The 17,757-nt window shown below is 34.7% G+C and overlaps 2 protein-coding genes across 2 annotated transcripts; one reads left to right on the top strand and one right to left on the bottom strand.

The window, feature by feature from the left end:
* Positions 1-12,077: 12,077 nt before the first annotated feature.
* Positions 12,078-13,087, top strand: LOC127132521 (kunitz trypsin inhibitor 5). Its single transcript, XM_051061484.1, has one exon. It carries the CDS (start codon positions 12,374-12,376, stop codon positions 12,986-12,988), a length of 615 nt encoding a protein of 204 aa, XP_050917441.1. The 5' UTR covers positions 12,078-12,373; the 3' UTR covers positions 12,989-13,087.
* Positions 13,088-13,204: 117 nt separating this feature from the next.
* On the bottom strand, positions 13,205-15,430 carry LOC127132530 (putative GEM-like protein 8). Its single transcript, XM_051061494.1, has 4 exons — positions 15,211-15,430; positions 15,069-15,137; positions 14,676-14,950; positions 13,205-13,593 (listed from the first exon to the last, which is right to left on the bottom strand). The coding sequence occupies exons 1-4, from the start codon at positions 15,284-15,286 to the stop codon at positions 13,411-13,413; spliced, it is 603 nt and encodes a 200-aa protein (XP_050917451.1). The 5' UTR covers positions 15,287-15,430; the 3' UTR covers positions 13,205-13,410.
* Between the last annotated feature and the right edge of the window lie 2,327 nt (positions 15,431-17,757).

A 17,757-nucleotide genomic window follows, 5' to 3' on the forward strand; every position in this document is an offset into this window, starting at 1 on the left:
TGACACCACACTCTATCTCTCTAGGATTAAAGACTCCCTCTCAACGTCTTTCAAAGAAAAAGATGAAAGAGAAAAAAACCCTACAAAATACACCATCTCTCTTCCAACGAAAAAGAAAGATAAATACTCTCTCTATGTGTTTTGACGGAAAGGAATCCTTTCCCCTTCCTTCACCACACCTTCACCCTTTCATCTAACTCCAACCCCGATCTTCTCTCATCATCCAACCCGCCATTGCTCATCCACCCTTCACCGCTACTCTCGCCGTTAAATCCTCACAACAACGCCAAATCGAAAACAACCACCGACCATATTCGCCGTCATCTTCTTCCACCTCCAGTCAAGCAAAACCAAATCACCGCCAACAGTAGCCGATCGAAAATCCCAGCAACGTATGAGAAAATCTTCGATTGACCTCTTGGACCCAGCATGTCCATCGCTCGACTCATAGCTCCATGAGCTGATTCACGTTTCCAATAGTTACAACTGTTAGGAAGTTTATTATTATTAAAATATTAGCTGTAATTTGTTTGTTTAGCAATTCCTATTTTTTAGGAAAGACCTATTCTTTAGGAAGAATAGGGTTTGTTTCTTTTTTTATTATTACCACGTTTCAAGTTTGTTAGCAGTAGATTCTGTTTTGCTTGTAAGGCTATTTATAAGCCCTATTCTCTTAATGAATAATTATCCCTTCCAGCTATTTGTTATTCTAAAACTAACATTTGGTATCAGAGCTGTGCAAGGGGCCAAATTAAAAGTGTGTGAGCAGAATCACAACTTCAGAAAAGTTTGTGCAGCCGTCCATTCCCAAGTTCGATGGCCATTATGATTATTGGTCAATGATGATGGAGAACTTTCTAAGGAGTAAGGAAATGTGGAATCTGGTTGATGAAGGAATCCCTGCAGCAGCAATTGGGACATCATCGGCAAGCGAGGCGTAGAGAAAGACGGTGGAAGAAGCCAAACTCAAAGATCTGAAGGTCAAGAATTTTCTGTTTCAGGCCATTGACAGAGAAGTTCTTGAAACAATTCTTGACAAGGGAACCTCAAAAGCAATTTGGGACTCAATGAAGCGGAAATATCAAGGGTCTACAAAGGTGAAAAGGGCACAACTGCAGGCATTAAGGAGGGAGTTCGAGTTGCTGGCCATGAAAGAAGGAGAGAAAGTAGACACTTTCTTGGGGCGAACCTTGACCTTAGTGAACAAAATGAAGTCAAACGGTGAGACAATGGAGCAGAGTATCGTGGTGAGTAAGATACTTAGATCTTTAACTATCAAATTTAACTATGTTTTATGTTCAATAGAGGAATCAAATGATCTAAGTACTTTGAGTATTGATGAATTACATGGAAGTTTACTAGTTCATGAACAAAGAATGCAAGGGTACCAAGAGGAGGAACATGTGTTAAAAGTGGCTCATGATGATCAATCAAACAGAGGTAGAGGTCGAGGCATGTTCAGAGGAGGACGTGGCAGAGGTAGAGGGAGACAACCTATAAACAAAGCAGTCATTGAATGTTTCAAATGCCACAAATTAGGACATTTCCAATATCAATGTCCTGACTGGGAAAAGAAAGCTAACTATGCTGAATTAGAAGAAGAGGAACTTTTGTTGATGTCATATGCAGATATTCATCAAGAAAAGAAAGAAGAGATGTGGTTCCTGGATTCAGGGTGCAGCAACCACATGACGGGAAACAAAGAGTGGTTCTTTGAATCGGAAGAAAATTTCAATCGAACAGTGAAGCTTGGAAATGATACGAGAATGGCGGTAGTAGCAAAAGGGAGTATAAAGGTGCAAATAAATGGCATAATCCAGGTAATATCTGATGTCTATTATATTCCCGAGCTTAAAAACAATCTATTAAGTATAGGGCAGCTTCAAGAGAAAGGATTGACCATTTTAATTTGGGATGGAACTTGTAAAGTGTATCATTCTAAGAGGGGATTGATTATGAAAACTAATATGAGTGGAAACAGAATGTTTTTTGTGTTAGCTTACATGCCACAGAGAAATTCCATGTGTTTGCAAACTGAAGATGTATCAGAGAAAGAGGCACGCATGTGGCACAATCGATTTGGGCACCTGAATCACAAGGGATTAAGAACATTGGCCTTCAAAAAGATGGTGATTGGCTTACCTGTTCTCAAATCTCCTAATGAGTTATGTACAACCTGCCTAACTGGAAAACAACACAGAGATACAATGCCAAGGAGGAGTTTGTGGAAGGCATCAAAACAACTCCAGCTAGTACATTCAGATATATGTGGCCCTATCAAACCAGCATCCCACAGTGGCAAGAGGTACATTCTAAGTTTTATCGATGATTATTCTCGTAAAACTTGGATTTATTTCTTACATGAAAAATCAGAAGCTTTTATTACTTTCAAACATTTTAAAGCTAATGTTGAGAAAGAGATAGGTGCATTCATAACATGTTTGAGGACTGACAGGGGTGGCGAGTTCACCTCAAATGAGTTTGGAGAATTCTGTAAATCATAGGGCATTAGTAGGCAATTGACAACAGCCTATACACGGCAGCAGAACGGAGTTGCCGAGAGAAAGAATCGGACAATTATGAATGTTGTCCGATCCATGCTAAATGAAAGAAAAGTTCCCAAAACTTTCTGGTCCGAGGCTGCAAAATGGTGCGTTCATATTCAGAATCAATGCCCGACAGCAGCAGTTGAAGATAAGACCCCAGAAGAGGCATGAAGAAATGAAAATCCGGTGGTAGATTACTTTCGAGTTTTCGGATGTGTGGCACATGTTCATATACCAGATCAAAATAGGAGCAAATTAGACAACAAAAGCAGAAGATATGTTCTTCTAGGAGTGAGCGATGAATCAAAAGCATGGAGGCTTTATGATCCAATCTCAAAGAAAATTATTGTCAGCAAGGATGTTGTTTTTGAAGAAGAAAAAGGTTGGGATTGGGGCAGATCTATTGAAGAAATAAAGCAAGATATATTAGAGTGTGAAGATGAAGGAGATACTGTGGCGGATCAAAATGAAGAACTTGGTGAAACAAGCCCAAATAACTTGAGTGGCAGTCCTGGAATTTTCAGCAATTCCAACATCTCTAACAGCAGCTCCAACAAATCAAGTAGCCTAACAACTTCACCTCTAAATGAGCCAAGTTCTGATGATAACGAATTAGTTGAAGGGAGGGGCATGCGAGTAAGAAGAGAACCAATATCGATGGCAGATTATGAAACAGGGGAAGGTCTCTCTGATGATGAAAATCTGAATGCAATGATGATGGTAACTGAGAATGACCCTACAACGTTTGAAGAAGCAGTACAATGCAAAAAATGGAGGGAAGCAATGTCATCGGAAATTGAATCCATTGAGAGGAACCAAAGTTGGGAACTTACTGTGATTCCTAAAGATATCAAACCTATTGGAGTCAAGTGGGTATTTAAAACAAAGTTAAATGAAGATGGTACTGTGGAGAAGTTCAAAGCGAGTCTCGTAGCAAAAGGGTATGCACAATGCCATGATATTGATTATACTAAGGTATTTGCTCCGATGGCAAGACTCGACACTATCCGTGTAATTCTTGCAATAGCTGCACAATATAGTTGGGAGGTCTTTCAACTTGATGTAAAAAGCGCTTTTCTTCATGGTGAGCTGAAAGAAGAAGTCTATGTTGAGAAACCCGAGGGGTTCGTAAAGAAAGGAGAAGAAGAGAAAGTCTACAAACTAAAAAAGGCATTATATGGGCTTAAACAAGCACCGCGAGCTTGGTACAACAGAATCAAATCTTATTTCTTACGAGAAGAATTCGAAAGATGTTCTAGCGAGCATACTCTATTTACAAAATCAAAAGGAGGTAAACGCTTAATTGTAAGCCTTTATGTTGATGATTTAATTTTTACCGGGAATGATAGAAGCATGTGTGATGAGTTTAAAAATTCAATGATGTTGGAGTTTGATATGTATGATTTGGGGAAAATGAAGCATTTTCTTGGAGTAGAAGTGAAGCAATGTGCAGGTGGAATATTCATTTGTCAAAGAAGATATGCAAATGAGGTTTTAGCTAGATTTGGTATGGAGGACAGTAATGCTGTGAAAAATCCCATTGTACCGGGTACAAAATTACGCAAAGACGAGGGAGGTGTTACCGTTGATGAAACTCTGTATAAGCAAGTGGTTGGAAGCCTTATGTATTTGACTGTAACTAGACCTGACATGATGTTTGGTGTTAGTTTAATAAGCAGGTTCATGGCTAGGCCTACTATGGCACATTGACTGGCAGCAAAGAGGATTTTAAGGTACCTAAAAGGTACAATTAATCTGGGTATCTTTTACAGGAAGCAAGAATACAATCTAAAACTGGTGGCCTTCACTGATAGTGATTATGCCAGTGACTTAGACGATCGAAAAAGCACTTCCGGATTTGTGTTTAAATTGGGAGCGGGAGCTATTTCTTGGGCCTCAAAGAAACAGTCGGTTGTCGCTCTCTCCACCACGGAGGCGGAATACATGGCAGCAGCTTTATGTGCGTGTCAATGTGTTTGGCTTAGAAGAGTGTTGGAAAAGATTGAAGTCGAGGAAAAAACAACAACTATGATCATGTGCGACAATAGTTCTACTATATAACTATCCAAAAATCATGTGTTTCATGGAAAAAGTAAACATATCGATGTGAAATTCCACTTTCTTAGGAACTTAGTAAACAACGGAGTTATCAAGTTGAGCTATTGTGCTTCTGAGAATCAAACTGCGGACATTATGACGAAGCCATTGAAATTGGAACAATTTGAAAAGCTTCGTGGGATTCTTGGAGTTACGGATATTACTGAAGTAAGCTAAGTTCAGATGAATTAGCTTAAGGGAGGGATTGTTAGGAAGTTTATTATTATTAAAATATTAGTTGTAATTTGTTTGTTTAGCAATTCCTAATTTTTAGGAAAGACCTATTCTTTAGGAAGAGTAAGATTTGTTTCTTTTTGATTATTATCACGTTTCAAATTTGTTAGCAGTAGATTCTGTTTTGGTTGTAAGGCTATTTATAAACCCTATTCTCTTAAGGAATAATTATCCCTTTCGGCTATTTATTATTCTAAAACTAACAACAACACGATGACAATCTTTGGTAAACGTTGTTCAAAGCTTCACTTATAATTCCCATTTGCTTAGAATGTTAAAGATTGAGGTCTGGAGTCACCACTATCAACATAGCCATTTCACATTCGATACACAGTGGATTCAATCTCCGTAACATCAATAGTTTGTAACAGCCGATCTCACAGTTGTTTTCAGTCAGCCGCACATGGAAGAACATTTCCGCTAAGGATCGCTATTTCATTTTGGTAATGCTTCATATTTATGTATGTTATGAAATGGTGGATGTATTATGAAATGTCACTCTGTTGCGTTTTTGTTGGTTTATTCTTTTAGTATCCAAACCGGAATATTTTCGACATATCATAGCTACTGTGCATTTTAGGTTGTCTGGTTATCATCTTTAACTAATGTTACAAATTGTTAATTTTTTGGGGGTCATCTTGATGAAGTAGTTGACTCAAGGAATTTCAACAACTAGGACCGCTTTTTCACTAAATAAAGGGATGGATGATTTTCGAGTGATTCTACATTCTATATAAATAAGCGTATTTACAAATATGTAGTCAATTCGAGTTTGATTTACATGCGCGATTCGCGTTGTTTCTTCATCGCTGAGCATTGTGAATAACTTTGTAAATATTGTATAGATTTGTGGTTGCTTTATTGTTCTTCTGAAGTATAAAATCATTGGATTGGTTTTGACTTAGAGTGAATTTGATTTTGGGATTCACTATTTGAATGTGTGGGGGTGAATAATAGAATCTTCAAGAAATTCAAAAATAAAACATGTTCATCATATCTTGGTTGCTGCGTTTTTCTAAGTCGTGATGTCATTTTTTTTTAATTTAGCCTTAAATGTCATTTAGATGATAGGTTAACTTTGATGTTGAAACTCATTTTTATGATTACCGTAGAGTGAATTTGATTTAAATATTGGGCTCTTGTCACTTATGTTAGGCACATTACTTATTGTAAAGAAAAAGGAAATAGGAGTCGTTCAATAATTATTCGATTTCCGCAAACAGCTTTCAATAATAATTTGAACGAAAAAGGAAATAGGAGTCGTTCGTCTTGTTATTCCTCGAAAGAATTGAACGATTGGTGTGTACCATATTGCTCAATCTTTTGTCGTTCTTCTTCAAAATACCAAACATATTAAACCTAATTTCTCGCCCCCGTGCGATTAAAACTCTTTTAAAAAAGAACACTATTTAATCCTTTCTAATGCGCACAACAAACTAGTGCTTAAGCCTCTGCCGAGAATAGACAAGCCAACGTTTAGCCTTTAGAACGCGACCTACACAGTCGTTCATTAAAAGACACCAACCAACTGTAGTTCCCCGAACTATGAATGCTCTGATTTCCCTATTGCACCATAATGATACGTAGGCAGGAGATTGCTATATCTTTGTGAGCACACTAATAAAAACCTCCATTTTCCCCCTTTTGAGGTTTCCATCCATCTCTTTTCAATATTTTTATCACTCGAAGAAAACAAACAACATTAACTAACATTTAAATCACAAATTAAACTAAAAGGTTCCCGTTGAGTACAATGGACGTGAGGGGTGCTAATATTTTTCCCTTGCGTAATCGACTCCCGAACCCGAATATGGTTGCGACGACCATTATTCTGTTTTTTAAAGGTTTTATTGATATTTCCCTATTCCTCCATTGGAATAAATAAAGTTTGGTGGCGACTCTATTTGAATAATTTTTTCCGCGACTATTGCGAGAGATCGTATTTTTCGAGATGCGATAGTATGTCTCATTAATATGTAAGCTTTTTATTGGTAAGATGTTGTCTGACTAGATGCGACAATAATTTAAATGTGCTTATGTTGATAATATATCAGTTTAGCTTGATGTGATCAATCTTTAAATTGCGCTTATAACGTCGAAATGTTGACCTGGCGTGGCACAACCATATGTTGAATTTGAAATTATGAGGCATAAGTCTGGCTAGATATGCTTCTGCTTTGAGTTGCCCATGTAATGATTTTGCATGTAATCGGCTAGATATGGTTGCGCTTTAAATCATATCCATAGGGATAAGGAATGAGAGTGGTTAGATGCTGTTATGCTTTGAATTGCGCTCCGCGTCATGGAGGATTATTTCTCGTCCAAGGGTAGATGATCCCCGTCCCTGCTACTAAGGTAAAGCTTGGATGGAGGTGGACGTCTCTAGGCTCTATCACTCACGTCCCTTGGATGAGATAGATCTGAAGAGGGTGCACCAACGATATAGAAATGCACATAATATTTTACTAGGGGGAATTAATTTTTGTAGTTAGATGCACAAAGTATCTCTGAAATCACCCTTAGGGGAACTCGTTGTTGTAGTCGGAAGTGCAAAGTGTCTTTGAAAACTCCCTTGAAATCTTTGAGTGTGCTCGACACTGTGGGGTATTGACTATTATAATCATGCATAAAAATCGTCTCCGGCAAGACTTATAGGGAAATTGGTTGTTGCAGTCGGATGTACAAATAATCTTCGATAACTCCCTTGGAATATTTGTTTCGGGTGTCAATTGCGTTTGTGATATCCTGATTTGCTATTACATGCATTCACACTTCGGTGCCCTAAAGAAGGAACAAGACAGAAAGTATAACAGCAAGAATTATATATATATATATATATATATATATATATATATATATATATATATATATATATATATATATATATATATATATATATATATATATATATATATATATATATATATAATTTTAACAATTATATCAGGAAAAAAAACTAGGCAATAAATTTACAAGTACATTTATTAAATATTACGGTCGACCGTAAGTAGTTACTGATCGGTTGCCCTCAAAAGTTTTATCTGGGTTACTTGACCATCATTTAATCTAGAGGAAGGGGTCTTCGTCTTAGGAGACAGTCAGAATTTGATGGATGTATTTGAGGTGTTTTGCCTTGCATTTCCATGCTGATGTATGTTGAAGGATCGACTGCCTCAGGGAGGCGACTTGAGGCTGACCATTGATTATTAGTCCCGTTGAGGTGCTCTTTTCAACGCTTTGACGAGGTGGTTCTCGGTCACCAGGGTTGTCATTCCCTGACTTCCTTCTAATTTCATAATGGGTATCTACTTCAAGCAGAACCGAGGTCTGCCTATTGTGACTCTGGCTTATTGGTCGACTTTTCTCGGATCCAGGATCGAATGGAGATGGTTTTCCTCGACCGATTTGTCATGTATTTCCTTAGGAATAGAGATGCAGGGTGGTAGTTGAAGGTTGTTACTGGAAGGCTTCCTTGTAACTAAAACATGTGGTATCATTCTTCTGACATTTTTTATAGACCTCTTCTATGTGATCTGGTCGGTGGAAACCCTAGTGCATCTCGTGAAAATCCTATGGCACCTCCACGGTGCAGCCAAATATTAGATTGGTGCTCGACATTAACTATGAACTTGTATTATTCGGACGCCATTAACTACAAAATTGTGGTATCATGAAAGTGTTGCCTTAGTAAGAGTTTCGACTGAAAGGAAACGTAGAGGCGGTGTTAGGTCAGGAGATGGACTGCGAGTTTCTAGTTTGGTCTTCATGGAAGTTACCTTTAGACTCTGACACAACCCTAAATATGTGCCTGAGAGTCTTCTTCTTTCTAATTTGTGGAGTTCTCAGGAAAATTAGAGATCTGGTCTCCGACGGGTTAGGATGGAAGCAGTAGTCGATCGAATCAACCGCGATAGATCTCCTTGTTTGCCTTTGGGAATTTCTTTGACTCTGGAACCTGAGAAGGCCACGAGAGGTGAAGAAGGAAAACATAGAAATCTAAGGTTGACTCACTCTCTATTTGGTGGCCTAAGGAGGTTGTAACTTGGAAAAATAGAGATCTATATCTGAACCACAACAATTCAGATCTATAATTTTTGAGCTTGTTCGATGGCGTTTGCGAAGCGAACATGATTCTCTAGGAAATTATAGGAATCATAAGTTGATTCCCATTGACGGCGTGATGATTCCATTGCAGAACCAGCAATGGAGAAGATTGTGGAAGCTATAGTGGGACGAAGCTTAGTAAGTGATTTAGTAATATGGCTTCTTGAACCGAAGGTTGTGATCATGACACATCTTGAATCAGAGACATATATCTTGAACTAGCATTACGAATCTCTGGTATGGAGGACCCAAGGAAAACCTACATGGTTAACACTCTAACTCCAAAGTCAGTTTAGGATTCAAAATAATCGTAGTGAGACAGTAGATTAGAGATTGTGTACCTAAAACCCTTTTGGAACTGTATTTATACATTGGGCTTAATGAAGCAAGCGAGATGAGTGCGCCTAGTCTTATTGGGTCTTTGACCTATCCAAAACAATTCTAATATGTGTGTGTGTGCGTGTGTGTGTGTGTGTATGGGGGAGGGTGTTGGTTTGTTTGTGTGTGTGCGTGTGTGTGTGTGTGTGTGCGCGTGCGCGCGGGAGGGGGGCATGTCCCTGCGTGCACGCATATTATTTGGTTTTTCCTTTCTATTTCGTGTATCATGAATGATTTCTCCTTTTGTCGATATCTTCCTCTAAAAATGTGTGTTTGCGATTTTTAGAATTTAGTTGTGTGTTACCAAGTTTTAAGGCTTATCAAATATATGCAAATATTTGTGTGAATGCATATTTAATTGTTATTTGTTATGTTTTTTAATCTTATGTTTTCCTCTCTTATTTTGACTATGTCAAAGGGGGGAAGGTTTATGAGATTATGAAATAAAGTTTTACACGTGTGAATGTTGAATGCAGTGAAGCCTGAGCTCTAAGGATCTTAAATCTTAAAATTAGTCAAACATAAAAAATGAAAGATTGAAATTTCTTTGTTGGTAACAATACTAATTTATCTGTTTTGATTTTTTTTATCTTTCAATTTTATCATTTTTGAGTTTGTGACAACAAGTCTCTCCCTCACAGATGGGTTAAAATGCATTTTGCATGCATAAATCATACCTTTGACTAAAATTCAACGCCAGGTGATTTGAATCAGATAGTTTGTGACGTGAATAAAAAAACTCTAGCAAACATAATTCGAATCATAAAAGATTTTACTCGAATCATGAGCAAGTTTGAAATTTTTTATTTTGGCATTGGAATTGCTATTCAAATGACACCATCACTTGACTCGGATCATGAGGTGTTTTGATTCGAATCATGGCCTAGTTTGGTTCGAACGATGAGTGAAATATTTGGTTTTGAAAATAGTTCTAGTTCTATGATACGAATCATGATCGAGTGTGATTCAAATCACCAAGAAAAATTATAAGTTTTTCTTTTTTTATTCAAATAATTCTCTTACTATATTTGAATCACTCCTTTTGTCTTTGACTCAAATCAAATGGTCACTTTTACACTATTTTTGTATCTCATCTGAAGCATATATAGATGATCTCTTTCTCTCTAATTTTGTATGAACCACACAATAAACTTTCAAAAACTTATAGTGTTCGTCATTCACAAAAAAAAAATTCTCACTCCAAGATCTTATGTTGGAATCTTCCTTATTTTTCACCATTTAATTAGTGACGCTCCCATGTGATTTCTTCTCTTAGAACTGCTCTTGATTCTTACATTTATAATCAATACTCTATATTGGATAGTCAAACTCTCTCCCAAAATAACTTTACGATCCAAACAAATTCTTCATGTCCGTCTTCCGAATAAGGAAGAAATCTATCTGAGAACATGTCATCCCACTCTTATACGTGATAAGATGCTTCTCTCTTTTTCTAAAACATGTATTAGCTATAGTAAGATCAAAGACCGATGAAAATTCCAAGATGAATTTATCCTCCGCATTTACCTCCCTGAGACCATACCCCATGTACACTCTCAAAACCTCTTGTTGCGCTCCCTACATGTCCATTTAGATCCCTTCCTAGAAATAACTTCTCTCCTTGGGGTATATCTTGAAGTACTCCTTCTAAATCCTCCCAAAATTTTACCTTAAGGTGTTCTTCCGACCCAACCTGGGGTGCGTAAGCATTAATAATATTAAAGGTGTCTTGTTCCACTATCAATTTCAAAACTATAATTATATCTCCTACTCTTTTTCACATCCTCGATATCCTTCTTCCACTCCTTGTCCACAATAATCCTCACTCTACTTCTCGATCTAATTCTTCTGGTGTACCAAAGCTCAAATCTTAAATTCCGAAATTGATCTTCCTCCTAACCATAATATCAATTATTTCTATAGATTTTTCAATAAGCGTACCTATATTCCAAGATCCAAAACGAATCCTACTCTCATGAACTAACTTTTTTATCCACACTTGTTCACAAAAGATATGGGAACCCTTGCTTATTTTTCACCGCATTCAGACAGCAACACAACAGCTCTTACTCTTTTGACATTGTACTCGAGCCATACATCATGTGGCTTACGAGCAACGACCTAGCATACAAATTATTTTATATTTGATCCATGTTATAGAGATTCAACAAAGTTTTACGTTGGCTTTCGAAAACCTAACACAATTCTCTCTTTTTATTCGGGCTTGAGACCGGCTATGCATAGCAAATGATTAAAAAGTTAAAGGTGGTGATTTGTTAAAAAGTTAAAGGTGGCAATTTGTTCCCCTAAATCATTATCGACATAAACAATATACCATATAAATCTCATTCTAACTTTCTTATGATATTATGTTAAAATATTGGGAAAATGCATTGATGTCCTTCTAAAGTCTCTTTAAATGGAAAAGATCTCAATCTCATTCCTTGTACTCAATGAAAAAAATGTCTTTAACAAAACAAAACTGTCATACTTGAAGGACCACATAGTAGTGAATGCAATTTCCCCTTAAAATATTGGTATTTGACAGCTAATATTTTTGTCGCCCACCTAGTCAATAATCATGGCTGACATGTACACGCAAAGCTTATGGGCTATCATGTCTGGATAGCACTGCTTGCAACTGTTTGCCCACCACCATTTTCTTTGGACATGGCTTAAGCTTTTATATATCACATGTAAAACGTTTTCCTTTGTGTTAAATAACTCTCATAGAGCACTTGCACATTGCAAGGTTGGGTGGACGGTGTAAAATATACAAATGCACAATGATGACTTTCTTGAACCATTTTCTCACTTCAATTATTTAGAAATAAAATATTAATAAATGCTTTTGATTTTTCATGGCCAACAATCCACTCATCCTTATGCAATCTGATCCAAAACAAACAAAACTCATGTTCCTTTTTAAGCCCTATAAATAGAGACATAATCTTTCTATATCAATACATAAAACACATTCATCTAACCTATTCTTCTATTCTGTAGAGAACAACATGAAGGCTTCAATCTTAGCATTTTGCATTATTTATATAGCTTTCATTTGCAAAACCATTGCAGCCCCTGAACCAGTTCTTGACATCTCAGGTAAGAAACTGATAACAGGTGTCAAATATTACATTTTACCAGTCATAAGAGGCAGTGGTGGTGGTTTAAATGTCGCAAATGTAAGCAACCTCAACAGCAACAATAACACATGCCCCCTTTATGTTGTTCAAGAGAAGCTTGAAGTAAAGAATGGTGGAGCAGTTACTTTCACACCTTATAATGCTAAACAAGGTGTGATCCTAACTTCAACTGATCTCAACATTAAATCCTATGTAACAACTACATGTCCTCAAACACAAGTTTGGAAGCTTCTTAAAGTTTTGTCAGGGGTGTGGTTCTTGAGTGCTTGGGGTGAAGAAGGTAATCCAGGTATTAATACAATTTTCAATTGGTTCAAGATTGAGAAAGCTGATAAAGATTATGTCTTTTCTTTTTGTCCTTCAGTTTGTAAGTGTCAGACTTTGTGTAGGGAGTTAGGTTTATATGTTGATGATAATGGGATTAAGCACTTAGCTCTTAGTGATAAAGTTCCATCTTTTAGGGTTGTATTTAAAAGGGCTTAAGTGAAACAAACAACACTAGAATATCATAAATGTTATGCACTTATGCATACCATATGGGTTGTATTTCACTTCAATAATAAAAGTTTGATTTTGTTTTAATTCCCTATATGCCACAGAAAATGTTGTTAGAATTGATCAAATTTACCTAGAAGCACTTATTTAAGTTGTTTATTATACCCAAACAAAGATGCAAAAAGAAGTTGTTAACTATATATATACTACAAGTGATGTCTCTTACCATGACATGAAACTTAGTTATCAGTTCCTCATCACCAAGAATTAAGGGAACAAGTGCATGCAATAACTATAAGATAAAAGGTAAAGACTGCTTAATATTCCGTTCACTCTACAAAACTTCTCTTATAATCAAACTTTTGCTAAAAAAAAATCTATAACTTAGAGTTAAAGTTGAGTTTTCCCTTTTAGAATGTATTGGTCATGGAAATGGCTTTATTGAGATTCTTAATAGCTTTCTCATACCTTAAAAATCCCACGAACCAAAATTCAGAGTCATCTTTAGTCACTACTTCTATATACTTCTGTTCTAACTTGTTCACATTCATGCTTTCATTCACCTCTTTTATCTTTTCTATTGGTATCAAAACCTGCATAACAAAAACCTAAATATCAGAAGAAAAATATATATAGATAAGTGTTTATTTTATAAATCCTCAGGTATAAGTTTTTCTATATTAAGAAAATAAAACAATTAAATTTTTTTCATATAAGTTATAAGTTGTTTTCATAAGATATCCTAGAGAACTTATCGAAATAAACTGAAAAAATGTATCGACATGTCATAAACAGTTTTTATAAGCTCTCACAAATAGTCTTACAAGTATATGGCTCTGGCTCTGTTTGATAAACCACTTAATTAAACATTTATAACACAAGTGTTTATCATATCGTTTTTTTTCCCGATAGAAACTGGTTATCCTCTGCGCAACTGTTGCATGTCCAGAGCTGGGTTCAAACCCAGGACCTCTGAGATACCTTACCATTCATTTTCATCCAAGTGTTCTCGGGATTGTTGTATCATATAAGTACTTATGCATAAGTTTTTTCTATAACAAGGATAAAAAAAGTCAATCTGTTTACATTTAAGTCATAAATTGTCTTTGTACGATATCCTAAAGAGCTTATCGAAATAAGCTGAAAACAATTTATTGTCATGTCGTAAGCTTTTTCCGTAACCCTTCACAAACGGTCTCAAAAGTGATAATATTAGTAGATAAGTTGAAATAAATCAATACAAACAGGTCATAAGTGCTCATCATATAAGTACCTATATATAAGATTTTTCTCTAACAAAATATATGAAATATTAGATTGTTTTCATATGAGCAATAAATAGTTTTCATGGGATAAACTTATGAAAATAAGTTGAAAACATATTATAGACATATCATAAACTGTTGACATAAGATCTTCGAAACAGTGTCACAAGTAATTATGTCAATAGAAAATTCAAATAAGTTAAATAGAAAAAGAGACTAATAGCGTGTTTGGTTCAGTGTTTTCTCATACAATCTCACGTTCCATGCCATATCTAACGTGATTTGCAGAAGCAACAAAAGCAAGCTTCTACATCAATGTAGAAACTCGCCGTGCGTTTACAAAACGTAACACAACACCAAACAGACGCTAAGTCATTTAAGTGCAAAGTTGGTTTCAAGTTCAAGCTCACTTTGTAAGGCGCTTTAACTAATTCCCCATTTGCAGAAGAGAAACTTGTGTGCCTTTCACTGCAAAACGCAACTTTTACCGTCGAAACAAAGAGAATTCCAGCAATAGGACCAGCTGTAGTATATAAATAACACTGAGAAGCTTTCAACAGTTTCTCTTCTTCTTGCATCCCAAAAACATGCTTGAAAATATTCCTTCTCCCACCTTCTTGAATAATTTTAGCTCCCAAACTCAACTTACCCTTCACAGTCTCAGAAAACTTAGGACCCAATTTCACTGCAACAATAACACAAACACATTGTGAGCAAGATTTTTTATTTCTGCAATCACATGTCAACTACAAAATCAATGATAAGGATATAACTGCAACCACAATATATGAATTTTGAATTACCATGTTCATGAATCCTGTTTACAAAACTGTTTTTTTCCCTTTTTGTGTTCTTCTTTGAATCTTCTATGTCTGCAATAACCATACAAAAAATCATCATATCAATTTGTAATGAAAGAAACTAAGGGAAAAATGTGATTCTTACTTGGAGTTGGGAGGAATTTATCATCTGGATCAACAAGAAAAAAACACCTACTTGGAGATTTTGCAAAAGACTTCATATGGAATTGAAGAAATTCAAATATTATTATTACAAAAAGATGAACAATATTTTTTTATAAGAAACAAAATAGTATATATTCTAATTGTTATTGTTTACATTGCTATTCAAAGAAAGCATTGAAGAAAATGATACCATTGCTTGTTTGAAAACCTTGCACATTAAACTATATATCATATTCACAACTATTTGTAAATAATGAATATTTTGTATTTTATTCAACAAGTTTAATGTTTTGAATTCGAATACAATTTTAAATATTGTTAAATCTTTTAAAAGATTTTTTATATATTTATTATTATATAAAAGATAATTTAATTTTTAAGTTCATTGAATAATTAATGTATTTGATCAATTTGTAAATTAGATACATTGATTAAAATCGACCGATTTGTCTCTTATATAAAAGAACAAATATAATATTTTTTTTAATCTTATTTATTATAAAAAATTGATTTTTTTAATTCATTGAACAATCAATATATCTTATCTATATTATAATCAAAATATATTTATTATTTAATAAATTTTTTCTTATAAAAAAATTATAAAATCGGAGGTAATATAGTCTTTTCTAACTTGAAAATTTAGTCTACCTGTTTGCGTGCATATGATACTTATCAAAACTAGAAAAAGTAAAAATTTGAAAATTAATGTGTGAACAAAAAATTAGTTGACCTAAACATTGCAATATTCTTGAATCTTGACTTTTGTACAATGAATATATGGAAGGAAAGAATATTCAAATTCATGTCATGCAAACTTCCTTAAAATAAATCAAGTATAGTAGTGTTCCGTATTATAAAGGTTTTTGAGAAATAAAGTAATAATGTAATTTGTATATGTACTTAGATTTTATAGGGTTCCCATTTGAAACTTGTAATCAAGAATATACTAGAATATAAATGGGTGTTGGATTATAATATTATATTATTTAATACATCTACAACAGTTTGATGTAACAGATATATAGATTTGATTATTATATGGTTAATCAAATTTGAATGTTGATTAAAATAAATGTGTCTAGTTCAAATTTGCATTTAACACATCTCTATTAGTAGATCACAATTAAAAGAATTTTATATTGAATTAGGAATTTAAGTGTTGTTTTGTTAAGTTCAAATAAGATATTTGACTACAAATTTGAATCTAAATGTATCCTCTAATCTTTAATTTGTTAGGTGTAAGGATCTCTTTTGATGTAGAGAAATGTTCAAATATATAACTAGAGAGGGTGAGTGAAAGAAAATTCATTTTTGTTTTTTTTCAAATCAAGTTTTAAAAAAGAAATAGCTATTCTAGATTCGTTAAGTGCTGGATCAAAATGATATTTAGACAGAAAATAATGCAACACAATGTTACACTTTCATTGTTAGTATCGTTGAGACAAGATATGCACATAAAAAGATATCATGTTCTCACTCCACCATGTTTTTGGGTAGTGTTTGTCTCTGATTCTCAAATGATAAGTTTGTGTATTTTGTTATTGTGTTTCGTTGTTGACATTAATTGTGTATTATTTTTTAGATTTTCATATAACCTCCGTTTTCTAAGGGAAATTAAATCATATTAGCTAAATATGGTCATAAATCTTTGTACACATTTTTCTTGGGCTTAGCTATAATAGTACTATATATAATTTAATTTATAGTGTCGAAGCATGTTGTCGAAATGCATAGTATGTCGAATTGTAAAGTTGTTGAAAGGAAGACGGGGCGTATATTTGACAGAACTTCAGACTTAGTTTTTATTTGTTATTTTAGCTTATTTAATTAGATTAGTTGGAGATTGTTTTGTGTGCAAGCAATCTTAATCTATAAATATAAAGATATCATATCATTGTAGTAAACAACGAACGTAGTTGCATAGAAATAAAGAGCAAAAGTTTCTCTGCAGATTTTATAATTCTTCTTCTTCCATTTTTCTCTAAAATCCTAATTTCCCTTTTCCCAATTCATCTTTTCTTCTTTCAATAATCATTGTGCAGTGATATCATCTTGCAATCATGATTGGATGATTCACTCGAGTGAAGAGTGGAGAATAAATGAGTAATCAATCAGAAATATTGATTCTTGTTCATCAAGATTGATTCAGAATTCTCCAAGATTTTGTGAAATTCCACATTAAGAATTTGGTGAATTTCCAACACCAGGTATCTAGAGCACTAGTTGTGTGATTATTGGGAAGCATAGCGCGGTGAATCATCCTAACGACCATTTTCCGACGAGTCACCCAATTCTGAAGAATCAGAATTACAAAAATTAACACAAGAAGATGAAGATTATTTTATGTTGTCAAGATCTTTGGGACCTTGTAAAGTAGAAAGTGACACCGCTTGAAGAAAATGTGGCGGATGAAGAAAAGTCTACACACAAAGAATTGAAGAAGAAAGATTATAAAACTCTATTTATAATTCATTAATGTGTCGATTCATATAATTTTAAAAACCTGAGTGATGTTGAATCAGCG

This window comes from Lathyrus oleraceus, chromosome 1, assembly GCF_024323335.1.
Source record: "Lathyrus oleraceus cultivar Zhongwan6 chromosome 1, CAAS_Psat_ZW6_1.0, whole genome shotgun sequence".
NCBI classification, from domain to species: domain Eukaryota; kingdom Viridiplantae; phylum Streptophyta; class Magnoliopsida; order Fabales; family Fabaceae; genus Lathyrus; species Lathyrus oleraceus.